The sequence below is a fragment of the Ochotona curzoniae genome, unplaced genomic scaffold, assembly GCF_017591425.1.
Source record: "Ochotona curzoniae isolate NIBS_2020 unplaced genomic scaffold, NIBS_Ocur_1.0 contig_1014, whole genome shotgun sequence".
Taxonomy (NCBI): Eukaryota; Metazoa; Chordata; class Mammalia; order Lagomorpha; family Ochotonidae; genus Ochotona; species Ochotona curzoniae.
In genome coordinates, this window is record NW_024464920.1 from 23,647,294 (window position 1) to 23,661,879 (window position 14,586).

At 36.2% G+C, this 14,586-nt stretch overlaps 1 protein-coding gene across 5 annotated transcripts in view; it reads left to right on the top strand.

Moving 5' to 3' along the window:
- OSBPL8 (oxysterol binding protein like 8) overlaps positions 1-14,586 on the top strand; it is a 150,175-nt gene that overhangs the window by 88,717 nt on the left and 46,872 nt on the right. The window contains exon 1 of one of the 5 annotated variants that reach the window (XM_040981320.1): positions 7,698-8,730. The exons of the other annotated variants lie outside the window; for them this stretch is intronic. Coding sequence (XP_040837254.1) covers positions 8,586-8,730 — 145 coding nt within the window. The 5' untranslated portion in view covers positions 7,698-8,585. Of the gene's footprint in view, positions 1-7,697; positions 8,731-14,586 lie in introns of those variants that run through there. 5 annotated transcript variants of the gene reach the window in all.

Consider the following 14,586-nt stretch of genomic DNA (forward strand, 5'->3'; position numbering starts at 1 on the left):
GCTTTTTTTTTTTTCTTCAAATTTGGAATGTGTACTGCATATCTTACAGCTGACACCAATCTTTCTACTGCCACTCATATTTCATGACCTTTCTTTTGAAGTACAGAATATAATCAAGCTTGATGACATCATAAAATTGGTGAAATAGAAAAAAACTTATGAAGCTTCTATGTGAAAAACAGACAAGGACATTTTGAATGAAAATTTACAAGACAATATTTCTTATAAACCTAGAAATAGGCTTTTAAGTAAGTTATTAACAATTGAAATCTAGCAGGATAAACAGATTTTGCAACTAAATTGTGGATTATTTCAGGAATACAAAGATAAATATGCTTTAGAAAATCTATGATTTTTACTTACCACTGTAAGAAATGAGAGAAATTACGTCATCATCTCATTAATAATAAAGATGTATTTGAAAGTTCTTGCATCCATTCATGATACAAAAATCTCTTAGCAAAATTAGAAGAAAGTGTTTTAACTTTATAAAGTTAGAATTAGAAATGAAAATTTATGCGATGAATAAGGTAAAAATAATTAATAATAGCTTAATTATTTGCAACTTATGGATAGTATTTACAGATTGCTAAAATTATTAAGAAATCTCTGTATATATGTTAAATGCAGCTCTGTGCACCAGTAACAAATAGAAAACATAAAATATTGTCTAAAATAAGGTACACAGCAATCTAGCAAGACATTTAAATTACCTTTACATAGCAAGATATGATACTATGTTCATCATAAATAAAAAAGAGAACATGTGTAGCATAGAAAAATTAAGCTGTATTTGGGTGTTACTTCTCATTGATATTTGTCTGTCCATATATGTATATGTATGTTTTTATAAATACATTGTGTGTGTGTATAGATAAATAGAATTAATTTTCCATCTGCTGTTTTATTCCGCAGATGGCCTCAATGGGCCATCCCCAAGCAAGAAGCCAGGAGTTTGATCTGTGTCTCCTATATAAGTGGCAGGGGTCGAAAGACTTTAACCATCTGCTGTTGCTTTTCCTGGGCCATTAGTAGGGAACTATATTGGAAGTGGAGCAGCTATGCCTATAAGGATACCCAGTATTGTAGATTGTAGCTTCATCTGCTAGGTCGTAATGCCAGTCCCTCAAATCCAAATCTTCACTGAATTTTTTTTTCTTTAATACTTAATGTCATTTTAAACTCCTATGGGAGAATAGAGGGCAAAGAAAAGTTGTACTTCTGAAGAAGTTGAACCAGGCAAGGTTTGGGTGGAGACTGTTTATCAGTTTCTTGGTCCTTACCATAAAGCTCTAGAAAAAGACAGGGTTAGTAGTACTGGAAAAGACAAAGAAATCAAATATACAACAGAGAATTGGAAACAGAACCAAGCGTGTGTGAAAATTCAGTAATATGATGTATTGCTCAATGAATGGTTTGGGGAAAATAGTTAGGTATGTGATAAAAATTAAAATAGATCCTTTCCTCCCACTGTATACAAAATCATTTCCAGGTAGTGTGAATGTGAAACATAAAGCTTTGAAACTTTGGAAAAAATATATGGTAAAGAAGCTTATATCTAGAATTAGCCTTATGGTCTGAGTTTAGATGATCCCAATGTGTTGGCAACATTCAAGTCGTCATAATCAGAGGCAGTTGAACATAGGCCATCTTTTCTTTTTTCAGCTTGATAAGAGTATTGACTTGGATCACATTAATGTCGTAGAATTTCTTTACAGCCATTTTAATATAGTGCTTGTTAGTCAAATAGCCACAGTGAATGTAAGTGTATTGTCTTCTGTCAACTTTGTGGCTTAGTGAGTGAGGGAACTTTATGGCATAGTGATCAAGCTGGTTTGTATTGAATGCAGTCTTCCAATATATGTGTGCTGCCTCCTGAGGTGAAGCAGCTTGGGCTGTTGACATTTGGGTGATGTGTACATCTGGGGGTGAGAGGTGGTGGCTGGGGCCACCATTCCGCACCTCAGCACTTTCAGACCATCGCCTTTTCTTTGACTTGACTTTGGTAAGGGAAGTAGTTTCTTTGTTAACCTTCAACAGCATCTTGATGAAAAATAGATCCAGGAAAAAAATGTTTTATAAGATTTTAATAAGAAAGTGTTTTTTTTTTTTTTTTTTTGGTCAAGACCAACAGAGCAAAATCAAAATCCAAGCAAACCAATAAACAACAAACCTACTAAACTGAAAAGACTAACAGATTGTAGGTCACTTAAATTTAGAACATCTGTTCATCCAAAGAGAACTATAAAAGAGTGAAGAAATGAATTACAGAGCATGTGAATCATAAAGGATTGATATCCAGAGAAAGGGAAGTATTCTGTGGATTAACCAACAAAAACCCTTCATAAAGATGTGAAAGGAATGACTAGTTACTTCATAGAAGCAGCTTTACTCTTAAGTGTCAAAAGATGCTCGACATTGTAAGAAATCTTCCAAAGTAAACAGTTCTACAGTGAATTGTTTACATTTTCCTACAAAATCAAACATTTTAATGTCTTAACAATAGTTACAATTGTCAGAAAAGATATAAAACAATAGGAACTATTGCTTACTATTTGTTGAAGCATATTTTGGTAGAACCATTTTGAAAGAGATGGTTTTGCATTCCATTGTAAAGTTGAAGCTAAGTACCTCTTAATCCCTAGCTTTTATACTTGTCATATTCTGGATCCAGTGACACTTTCACACAGATATGCCAGCAAAATTGCTTGTGATAGGTGAAAAAAAAATGGAGAAATGCAAATATATGTAGTGAATGGAATGAGTAAATATTACTATATATATATATATATATACATATATATACACACACACACACATATATGGTAGAATATCAGTAATAAAATTGGTGACTTAAAGCTACACACTTCAGTATAAAAGAATAAAGCATACAGAACAAACTAGAGTCCAATCAGTGTTGACAGTTTTCAGTTTAAAAACAATTAAGAATGATCAATTTATTGTAAAGGAGAAAACTGCATGATGGAGCAGTGAAATAAATAAACCAGTTTGAGTTAGTGATTAACTCTGGATTTGAGGAGATGCACTCAGGCATACCTTCAGAGGTTCTTGCAGTGTCGTTTCTCTTAACTTGGTAGATACATAGGTTTTCTTTTTTAAATTTTTTTTGTTTTTTTTTTAAATTTTTTATTAATATGTTTTATAATGCATATCTGTCACATACATTTTTATAGGTATCATTTAAAATGTTTTCTACTCTTAAAAAAAGGTAAAGGCTATGACCTGATGCTGCTTCCTCTGATGTCCCGTAACTCATGTCCCGTAACTAGATAACATGATTATCACACATTCATTGCTATGTTCCTTCCATTCAAAGTATTGCCATGTGCACAAATATGGCAATTTTTATTCTTCTTAATACATGACATCATGAATTGATGGAGATTTTGAGTTACATGTTTTTTAGGTAATGTTATGTCATAGCAAGATGAAAATCCTGGTAAAAGTTGTGTAACTTTTAAGGAGAATGTTACTGCTCCACAGAATTCAAAATGGAGGAAATTGGTGATTTTCATATATATGAACAAGGGTGCTTTAAGAAGTTCATTAGGGCATGTGTTGTAGTGCAGCACATTAAACCACTACCTGCAATGCTGGCAGCCTGTATCAGAGGGCTAATTTGAATCCCATCTCCTCTGCTTCTAATACAGCTTTCTGGTAGTGTCTGGGAAGGCAACACATAGATGGCCCATGTGCTTGGATCTCTGTCACCAATGTAGAAAACCAGGATGGAGTTCCTGGCTCTTGGCTTTCCCCTGGCTCAGTCTAGGCTATTGTAGCTATTTAGGGATTGAAGCTTCAGATGGACGATCTCCTTCTCTGTCACTGTACCATTAGAACAAATTATTTTAACAAACAAATTTAACAAATTTAAACATTTGTGGAAAAAAAATTAAATGGTAAATTTACTTTTATGTAAAAATTTGGGAACTTTGTGTGTAGTTTTTGCCAATACACATTTTATGTGAAACTGTATGTGGTGAGGACACTTTAGATCTTTCCTTTTTGCAGAAATCACGTATTGTTAATTATAATCATCACGCTGTGCATTGTCTCCAGAGCTAGCCATACTGTGTGAATAAACTACCATTGCATCTCTTTTCCTCCACTCTCCAGTCTCTAGCAGCCACCACATGTAAAGGGGACCGTGAAATACTTGTCTTTCTATGCCTGACTTATTGTCATCTAGCCTACGCCCTTCAGGTTCATTCTTAAATAAATGCCAGGATTCTATGCTTTTTTTGAGGCTGAATGATTTTCCAGTGAGTATCCATTTTGTGCCAATGGGTATTTAAACTGTTACCATTTCTTGGCTATTATAAATAATGGTGTAGTAAATATGGGAATATAGATATGTCTTCAGATTTCATTTCCCTTTGATATATAACAGGAATGAGATTTCCAGTTGAATCATAGGCTAGTTCTATCTCAGTTTTTTGTTTAAAGAAACTTCATACTGGTTTCTACAATGACTGTACCAGTTTATATATTTTCCACATGTGTATATAGATATTCTCTGTATTTTATCATAAGTTCTTTCTTATCTGTTAAATTTTAGGAGATTTATTTATTAAAAGAGAGGAGTAGAGATGGAAAGAGAGATCTTCCATCCTCTGGTTCACTACCCACATGGACACAATAACCAGTGCTGGGCCAGGAACCATGAACTCCATCCTGTTCTCACACTTAGTTAGCCGGGGCACAAGTACTAGGGCTGCCTTCTACTGCTTTCCCAGATGCAGTAGCAGGAAACTGATTGGGAAATGGAGTAGCCAAACTTGCATTCCAATACAGGATGTTGATGTTGCCAGCACCGCTTCACTAGCCCCTTCTTTCTTTCTAATAACTATTCTAAGAAGTTTGAAGTAATAACTCATGATAGTTGTAATAATCAGTGATGTTGAGCATTTTTTATTTCATGTTATCTCTTGGGCCTGTGTGCAACAAAACTTCAAAAGGTTCATGGAGAATGAAAATTAGAAACAAAATTATTTAGATAAAATTATTTTGGTGCAAAATTTTGAGTCTATTTACTGACATCTTCAAAAAGTTCTTGGAAAATACTCATTTTGAAAATAATTATCGATTTCAGAATTTTTTAAAAATGTGTCTTAATTTTCTTTTAATTGTATTTTAAATTTTTGAAATATCTTCATATTTCTTATTTTGAGAGATGTCTGTTCAGATCCTCTACCCATTTTTAATTTTTATATTGAGTTATTTATTATATATTTTAGCTATTAATCCCATGTCAGATATATAAGTTTTAAGTATTTTCTTCCATTCTGATGGTTGTCTTTTCAGGCTATTAATTATTTGTTTTGCTGTGCAGAAGCCTCTTAGTTTGGTCAATCTCCTCTGTTTCCTTTTTGCCTATATGTTTCGTTTCAGGAAAGTACATTAGTATAATGTCCATGAGGCATTTAGGCTATAATTAAGATGCGTGTTGCTGTGAGGGTCCCATTAGGGTTGCACTGCCAATTGGTTTCTAGCTCCTTTTGATGGACTTGGTTTGCTGTTAGTTCTGGGCATATTGTGCCTGAAATATGTGTGATGTGCATGTCATCTTCCATGGACCATGTGAGAGCAGGGACACCTGTGGAAGCCCAAGGGGGAAGCGTATTGATTGCCTGGGTGTTGGAGGTCAGTGTACCCATGGAGCAGCAGAGTGCCTGTCAGTGTCTGAGGGCTGAATGGGTGACTTCAGAGTTCTTTTGGTGGTTGGCCTGCTCAGGGAGGTCTGCGTAGCCACTTCATGATGGTTGAGGGTGTGTGGGGCAGAATAAAGAATAAGCTTGCCAGGGATTTCATGGGCTGATCTGAGATTGGTCTGTTCAGATGCTTCTTGGAACCACAGGGGAGAAGATACGGCTGCTCAGTCGCTTCTGGGAGTGCAAGGGGAGGATGTGGTGGGCTGAGCTCCTTCGGAAAGGCTGGTTGGCTGGTTCCTTGAATTACACACTTGTCTGCCTCTGTGGCCCTAACTGCCAAAATTGCCTCAGTATAGTCCTTTGGTCGCTGCCAGTGCTGCTGGGCTGTTTTCTGAGGGCCTCTGTAGGGCACACCTCAATCCAAGGAAGCCGGGTCAGGGTCTTCTCTGGCATTGAGAGTATGGTTGGCCCCTGCTGGATGATTCATAGGGCTGGGTCTAAAGCTGCTTGGAGCAGCTGCTTCTCAGAACCTCTGATGCAGTCTCAGGATCTCTCTGTGCAACAGTAGCCTGGATGGAAGAGGGTAGAGCATAGCCTTTGCTCTTTCTGCAGGACAACACAGTGGGCAGCTCGCTCCCGAGTGTGAGTTCTGGGCCTGTGTGAGCCTTATGCTTCTCAGTGTAAGTGCCTCAGGTGTCTGAACTAAGACTGGGATCTGCCGGGGACTTCCTGTTCACCTTTTTCACACCAAAACCACTGTTTTAGATCCTTACGCTGCAACATCTAGTCCTGGGCTCAACTTTCCTGCCTTACTCCCCAGCCTGTAGGGTTTCCCACCTTGTTTTACCGTACCCAGAGTTCAGGTCAGGGTAAGTAAGGCAATCCCTTGGCTGCTTGGCTAACATGGTTCCAGAGGCACAGTTCACAGGTGCTGGACTGGGGACATACACTTTGGAGATTTCCCTAGCACTGAATTTCACTGTGGTAGGCTTCATTCAAGACCAAGACTCATTTCTCTCTTCCTCCAACAAGATGTCTCTCTCTATCATGTGCAACTTGGAGTGAGAGGAATATTAAGATAGGAAACTCTTTCTTGTCTTATTATTGTTCAAAGCCAGACATTTCAATCTCTTGTTGGCTTTTCCAGCTCTTATAAAAGTAGAGTGGTATGTATGAATAACTAAAGATTGGTGACTCTGTGAGGAACCTTTTTAATATGGAAAGAACCGTTAGATTACAAATCGTGTAAGAAATTGACCTCTTCAGTGGCAGGTAGCAGTAAAATTTTATTATTTGTTATTTTTCATGTTAAGGACTTTTAGAAGAAAAATACATTATTTACACCAGTGTTTTCCAATCTTGATTAGAATTCCCCCAAAAATCATGTTATGTTACTATCTGAAACGTAAAATATAATAAAATAATTATTTTTCTGTTGTCTGATTAGTGGTGATTTATTATTTATGACATGAAATAAAGCAAAACAAAATAAAAAGCAACTGCCAGATTTGCAAACCTGTTGCTATGGCTACTAACCATAAGCTAATTTATTTTCTACAAAAGAACTATCTTTGCTTGTGGGAAAAAAAATGTTATTTATAAGGAATTGAGTTTGTCTTAAACGTCCATTCTGATAAAAAAAAAAAAAAAGAGCCTTAGATTGTGTGGGATTTTGTTGTATACATGAATGGAAAATCAGTCATGAAGTATACACACATGGAGGAAACAAGCTCAGGTCTTATGGTGAAGTACTTATAATAATGAGCCACTAAATAAATTATAACCAAGTTGTCTTGTTAAGAGGATTTATTTCCAGGTTGAAAGTAAGAATTGTAATCAGAAAAATCAACAGACTATGTAAGGACAGCCAATGAGAGCTTTTTATCCTGAACTAAGATGCAGTAAGGTTAAAGGACTTTGTGTATGATTAGGAGAAAATTCTTTGGAGTTTTGAGGATCAGGTTTAGAGAGACAGTTTGGTATATCATTTTGGAACTAACAAAAGTAGATTTGTTAGATTTAATAATGTGAGGTTCATACCAGTGTTTCCTTTTATTACTGAAATAATGATTTTAAGTGGGAAATAGTCATTGGTAGATTTTATATTTTGAAAAGTTTAGTAGAGAAAAAGTATAGCCACTTCTATCTGTTTCAAGGGAACATGTTTTGGGGCCAAGAATATTATTCTGAAATCATTTTAATCTCCTCTGTTGATTGGTTTGTATTAATACCACCTTAAGGGCTCAAACATTCTTGCTAAAGGTAGAACTTAAATGTTTAGTTTCTTCTATAGCTGTTAGAATTCATCGGCATTTTACTTGAAACAGTATCTTTCCTTATGAATTCTTAATCGTGGCTGAGGCAAGCAGTAGAGTAGATATAAATCTAGAAGTGTCAGGAAGGATAAAAAGCATTATGCTTGTATTCATTTTTGAAGTAAGCATAAGCTGGGAAGGAAAGAGTGGGAAGAGGTGGGAAGTGTTGCAGATATTACAAAACCATAAGGGGGTGTGATGAAAGGCTTGCATCTTTGAGAAGAGAGACTATTACTTCATCCTCAATTGCTAAGTATTGATCGTGCTTTGTTTTCTAAAAAGCAGTAATTCAGGGAAGGACATTTCCTGGTTTGTTTAAAAGGTTAATGCTTCAGTAGAATAGCTGCCTTGTTTATCAGTTCATTTAATGAAAATGAATTAAGCATGGCTTAATGCCTTTTTCTGTCAGTCTCTATCTGTGTATTGCTGATTTGACAGTCTCTAGTCCTCCTTTGCTGTTAAATGTGTGTGTGTGTGTCCTTTGTTTGTGCTGGTGGGTTTTGATACAAACGTTTGGATGTGAGAAAAGAGGCCGGCTCTACCATATGGTTTAATTAGCTTTCTGGGTGAGCATATACATTAAATAGAGTTTTAAACCATGAAAGAAGAGAGCTCACAACAACGTAGATTTTCCTCGTGTACTGGGGTTTCGCCTGTTTTATTTCCTCCACGAATTGATGGCCGAAAGCTTGTCCGGAATGCTTCATTTGGAGGATACAATGAACTTTCTCCCTCCTTGCCAGGTTTGTTGGTTTAATCTTGCATTCTTGTCTTAATTTCTTGAAGGCTTTTCATTTGAAAGAAAAGAAACAGGCATCTTAATGACTGTAAAGCTGCTTTCATTTAAAGAAAGCAGTTGTATACTGACAGCTTAGGTTTCAGTAACTGCTGCTGCAATGCTTGACTTTTCCATATATTCTCTTGCCACTCTGTTTAGCTAAAATCGAGAACAAATGAATTGATAAAATAGGAATCAAACATGCTTATAATATAAGCTTTGTTCTTATTATGGAACTAAATATGACCTTTTAGTAAAATTAAGCATTTCTAGACTTGTAATAAGTGCAGATTTCTATTAATAAATTGCTCTGAGAATGAAACACAGATATTTTTTGATTTGTTTTTATTTTCACTATATCCTATAGAATAGTAGCTATATTGAAATTGGTGTTTAGTATAAGCATGATTCTTACAATTTTATTATCCTAGTCTCTGAAATGAACTCCTGACTGAGGTGTTCTGTGTAACTGTAATTCTTGAAATACTTCACTTTCTTCTTATTGGATATATTTGTGTATAATTGATTAGTTTTTGCTGAGAAAATGTTGATATTTTTTCAGGATAATACTTCTAATTGTAGTCAGGCAGGTGATAGATATGAGTTGGACATTAATTTCTCAATAAAATGCAGACATAAACTATCGTTTGGAAAATATACTTTATAGCAAATATTTTGACATTTTTTGGTTGTCAATTCCAAGTTTTAAACTGCTACGTAAAAATTATTCTTAAATGTTTATCTGTTAAACAAAAATATTCTCATACTCCCAGCAAAGAAATATTTATTTAAAATGCTGCTTGCCTCAACCATTTGTATATTTTTCTTCACACATTTTGTTGAACTTGATCATACTAATCTGTGTTCTTTCGTTTTGTGAATATTCATGCTGATGTGTGATACATAATTTTTTGAGATAGTAAAACACCTTATGGAAAGAATTCACCAGGGCCTTTATGTAAATTGTCATGTAATCACTGACTTCATTTTCTTTTCTAACAATGTTATTCTAAAGTGGAAACATATCCCTGAATTGTGCCTAAGTAGCCCAAGCTTTAAATAGTCTTCCTAATCCATATTGAAGCTTCTTAGTAGCATGGTTAGTTTGGTATTTTTCTCCTGGATGTTTTCTCTGATTGTGTCCATTTTAGTATTTATTCTGACACAGCTTTGTGAAATTTTTAAATATTTTTAAATATGACTAGCTTTTTTGAAACTTGATTTTGATTTTGTATTTGTCTCAGTCACATTTATGACTTCTTCAAGCTAGCATGCTTATTGGCATATGCTGTTTGCTGACCTTCATACCACAGATCTACTTAGTATCATTAGCCATAGAAAACTTCAGTTGTTCGAAGTTTGGTTTTAGTAACCATGTACTTGAACACAGAACTATCCGTTTATCTCATTAAGGGATATATTGAAGGTCATCAGAATAAGTTTGTTTTAATAATAAATGATTGTTTTCCACTTCTTGAAATAGAGGAAATCATATTTGCAAAAATGATTCCATATTCTTAATACAACCAGTTGTGATGGGAAAAAAATAAAACTCTTAAATACCTGCTGTATTTCATTAGGTAAGAGATAGAGTGGAACTAAGTACCTTAAAGAAGTGTCTCATGAAATAAAACTTAAAAAGCATATATTTTGTGATGTCTCACGGTTGTATTTAAATTATTTTACATACATTGAGTTTTAACTGACAGAGGTTGGTCCAACATTATGGCAATTTATAATTTTGTTTTATTACTTTGAGCATACCCTTTTAATTTAATTTTAGTTTTTGTAATACTAAAATCTTATGTGTTTATTTGGAGAAGTTTCAGAATGTCTACTTTAAATATATTTGTGTAACTTTTTTCATTATGATATACTCTGTCCAGAATCTACTCATTGTGACACCATGATGCAGTATATGTTTTGTTTTATGTATATCTTTTCTTTTATTTCAGCTATTACTTCTAGGTACTCTCATTATACCAGTCTCTAAAGCAGTATCTAAAATTGGGAATGAAAATGTTGAGCAAAAAGATCATGTATAAACTATGAACTGTAGTATATAGGTGGATTTTTAGAGTATTTTGACTTCTCAGAGATGTTTTTCTAATAATTTCTTTGTTTCTCAGCTATGTTCACATTTAATTAGTCACTCTGTATTTCTAGATAACTATAAACTGCTTTTTTTAGGAAAATTATATTATTTTAATATTGATAAAACATAGGTTGACTATATATCTAAGCATTGATACATTAATTTGTTACCAAATTAGGAAAGATGTACTATCAATGATAATATTACTTGAATTCTGTTAACAAATGAGAATTTAAGGTTAGAATGATGATTTATACAGGAACAATATTCTGTTGCATTATCAGGAGAAAGCAAACTATTTGGATAAATAAAAACTTATTTATGAATGAGAAAAAAAATAAGGCCAGGGAGCTGAATAATTGGACCATGGTTATAGAATTATATGATAGAGGAATTAAAAGCATTAGAATTATGTAAATTTTTTGTTATTCCCTTAAAGAAAAGATTAGAACAATACATGAGACATTTTTTTTAAAAAGATTTATTTATTTATTGGAAAGTCAGATATACAGAGAGGAGGAGAGACAGAGAGATCTTCCGTCCGATGATTCACTCCCTAAGTGAGCGCAACAGCCAGTACTACACTGATTCAAAGCCAGGATCCAGGAACTTCTTCTGAGTATCCCACAGGGGTGCAGAGTCCCAAGGCTTTGGTCCATCCTCGACTGCTTTCCCAGGCCACAAGCAGGGAGCTGGATGGGAAGTGGAACAGCCGGGATTAGAACCAGCACCCATATGGGATCCTGGGTGCGTTCAAGGCGAAGACTTTAGCCGCTAGGCCACGCCCCGGGCCCTGATAGGTTTTTCTTAAACCAAGTAAAATGTCAGTAGGGTCCTGACCAATTCCACCCCTGCCCTTTTGTTAGAGTTGAGCTATAATTAAGATTTCTCATTTACATTTCTAAGAAGCATTAGTATGTTTATCTTTCTTATGGAGAAAGATTCTTCAAACATAGAAACTACCACTGTCATTCCCTGCAGTGAAGCTGAGCCATTGGGAGCTGGATGGCTATCCAGAGTTGTACTGCTAGTTCATGTTGGTGCCTGGTAATCCAACTCTATGGCCTGATTTCAATGAGTTGTCTTGCAGTATTGTAAGCTTCACTTAAACACCTGGCATTTTCCTAGATAATAATAGCCTTTTTTGAGAGGAAATAATGCAGAAGACTGTGTTGTGATATTATCCTCTGCATCTAGAATGGTACACAATGCACACCCACAAGAAATAATCTCATCGTTATTTCTTAGTTGACTGGAAAATTAATTTCCAACATTCTAAATGCTTTTCATTTTGAATATCTGTTATTGTTGTAGGATCTCTGACTACAGCCAATGCAGAAGTTAGTCTAAATCAAAATGTGTGTGTGTCGCTGAATGAGACTGGACCTAAACTGACTGGCTTCAAACTCTAACTTTTTTACATAGGAACCATTTGGAAGGCATTTGACTTCAATAAAATACCCCAAATAATACTCTTACTGGTTTGTATATATTAAGAGAGAGGTTTAGGGAGAAAAAAAAGTTGTTAAAGTAGTGAGAATCAGCATAACTTTTCTAGAGACAGGTATTTTCATTCTAGGGCTCAAATTATTACCATAAATAATTTTTCAAGATCAATGACTGCTGCAAACGTCAAAGGTAGCCATTGAGATGTCCCTTGGGATGCCCAATTCTATTAGTAATTTCTGGGCTCAAGTCTCAGCCCTATCCCAGTTCCAGCCGTCTGCTGTTGTGTACCCTGGAAATGCAGCAAGTGATGGTACACAGTATGGCAAAGGCAAGAGTAGAAGTTAGTAGAGTAGGGGCCAGCATTATGACATAATGGGTAAAACTGGCTCCTCTGGCATCCCGTATGGGTCTATTTTCTTGTTCCAGCTTCTCCACTTCCTATCCAGTTCCCTGCTAATGTGCCTAGGAAAACAGACAAGAATGGCCCAAGTGCCTGCACCCACATGCAAGAAGTTCGTGGTTGCTGGTTCTGCCCTGGTCCAACCCCATCCATTGCAGTATTTTGGGGAGTAAAACAGCTATTGAAAGATCTTTCTCTCTCTCTCTCTGTCTCTCTCTTTCCCCTTGACTTTCTCTCTCTGTGTAACTCTGCCTTTCAAATATTTTTTTAAAAAGACAAATGGTATTAAAAATTAGAAAGTGGCACAATTATTTGTGGAGTACATACTAAATACGTGAAAATTTTCACTTTGGCATGCTGAATGAAACAGATTTTAATAGGTAAAATTTACTAACATTGCTGGCTGGCACAGTAACCTAGTGGCTGAAGTCTTTGTCTTCATGCACCAGGATCCCATATGGGCACTAGTCCTTGTGCCATCTGCTCCACTTTACATGCAGCTCCCTGCTTGTGGCCTGAGAAAGCTGTGGAGGAGGGCCTAAAGCATTGGGATCCTGCACCCAGAAGCTCCTGGCTCCTGGCTTCAGATCAGCACAGCTCAGGTCATTGCCCTCTTGAGGGGTGAATCAACGGGCAAAAGATCTTCCTCTCTGTCTTCCCTCCTCTCTGTATATCTGACTTTTCAATAAAAATAAATAAATCTTTTTTAAAAATTTACTAACATTGCTTTAACAGGAAGTAGGTTACTGAGTGCTACTAATAACCATGAAGAAATTGAATTAGAAAGCTTCACTTCCAGGTAGATGTCATCATTGTATCCTTCCAAACATTCAAGGAAGAAGTAATTACAGTGTTTTTTTTAAAAAAAATTTTATTTATTTTAATTGCAAAGTCAGATATACAGAGAAGAGGAGAGACAGAGAGGAAGATCTTCTGTCCATTGTTTCACTCCCCAAGTACTGCCTCGGCCGGTGCTGTGCCGATCCGAAGCTAGGAGCCAGAAATTTCCTCCAGGTCTCCCACTCAGGTACAGGATCCTAAGGCCTTGGACCGTCCTTGACTGCTTTCCCAAGCCACCAGCAGGGAGCTAAATGGGAAGTGGGGCTGCCGGAAATAGAACCGGTGCCCATATGGGCTCCTGACACGTTCAAGGCAAAGACTTTAGCTGCTAGGCCACCGTGCCAGGCCCATAGTTACAATCTTGTACAACCGTGTTCTGAGTATGGAGATGAGGAAAGTGATATGAAGACCACCATTATTATGAATTTCATATGAAATTAAACATGGAAAATCTTATTCTATTATCTTTTTTTTTTTTAAGATTTATTTTATTTTTATTGGAAAGTCAGTTATACAGAGAGGAGGAGAGACAGAGAGATCTTCCGTCCGATCATTCACTCCCCAGGAGGCCGCAACAGCCAGTGCTATGCTGATTCAAAGCCAGGATCCAGGAACTTCTTCCAGGTCTTCCACACGGGTGCAGGGTCCCAAGGCTTTGGGCCGTCCTCGACTGCTTTCCCAGGCCCCAAGCAGGGAGCTGGAAGTGAAGTGGGGCTGCCAGGATAGAACCGGCGCCCATATGGGATCCTGGGTGCATTTCAAGGCAAGGACTTTAGCTGCTAGGCCACGCCCCCAGGCCCTCTTATCTTTCTTAAGAAAATTATTAATGAATATACCAAAATCCTTACTGTCAATCTCTTTTTACAAGAGAATGATGTCGTACAATTATATTTATATAAACACTTCAGAACACAGGAATATTTATCCCTGGAAATGTAGTTGTTCATTACATTAAGGACAGAGAAAAAGGACAGGTACAGCAATTAAGATTGCACTTGGTATACCTGCATGTCACCTCAAAATATCTGGGTTTATGT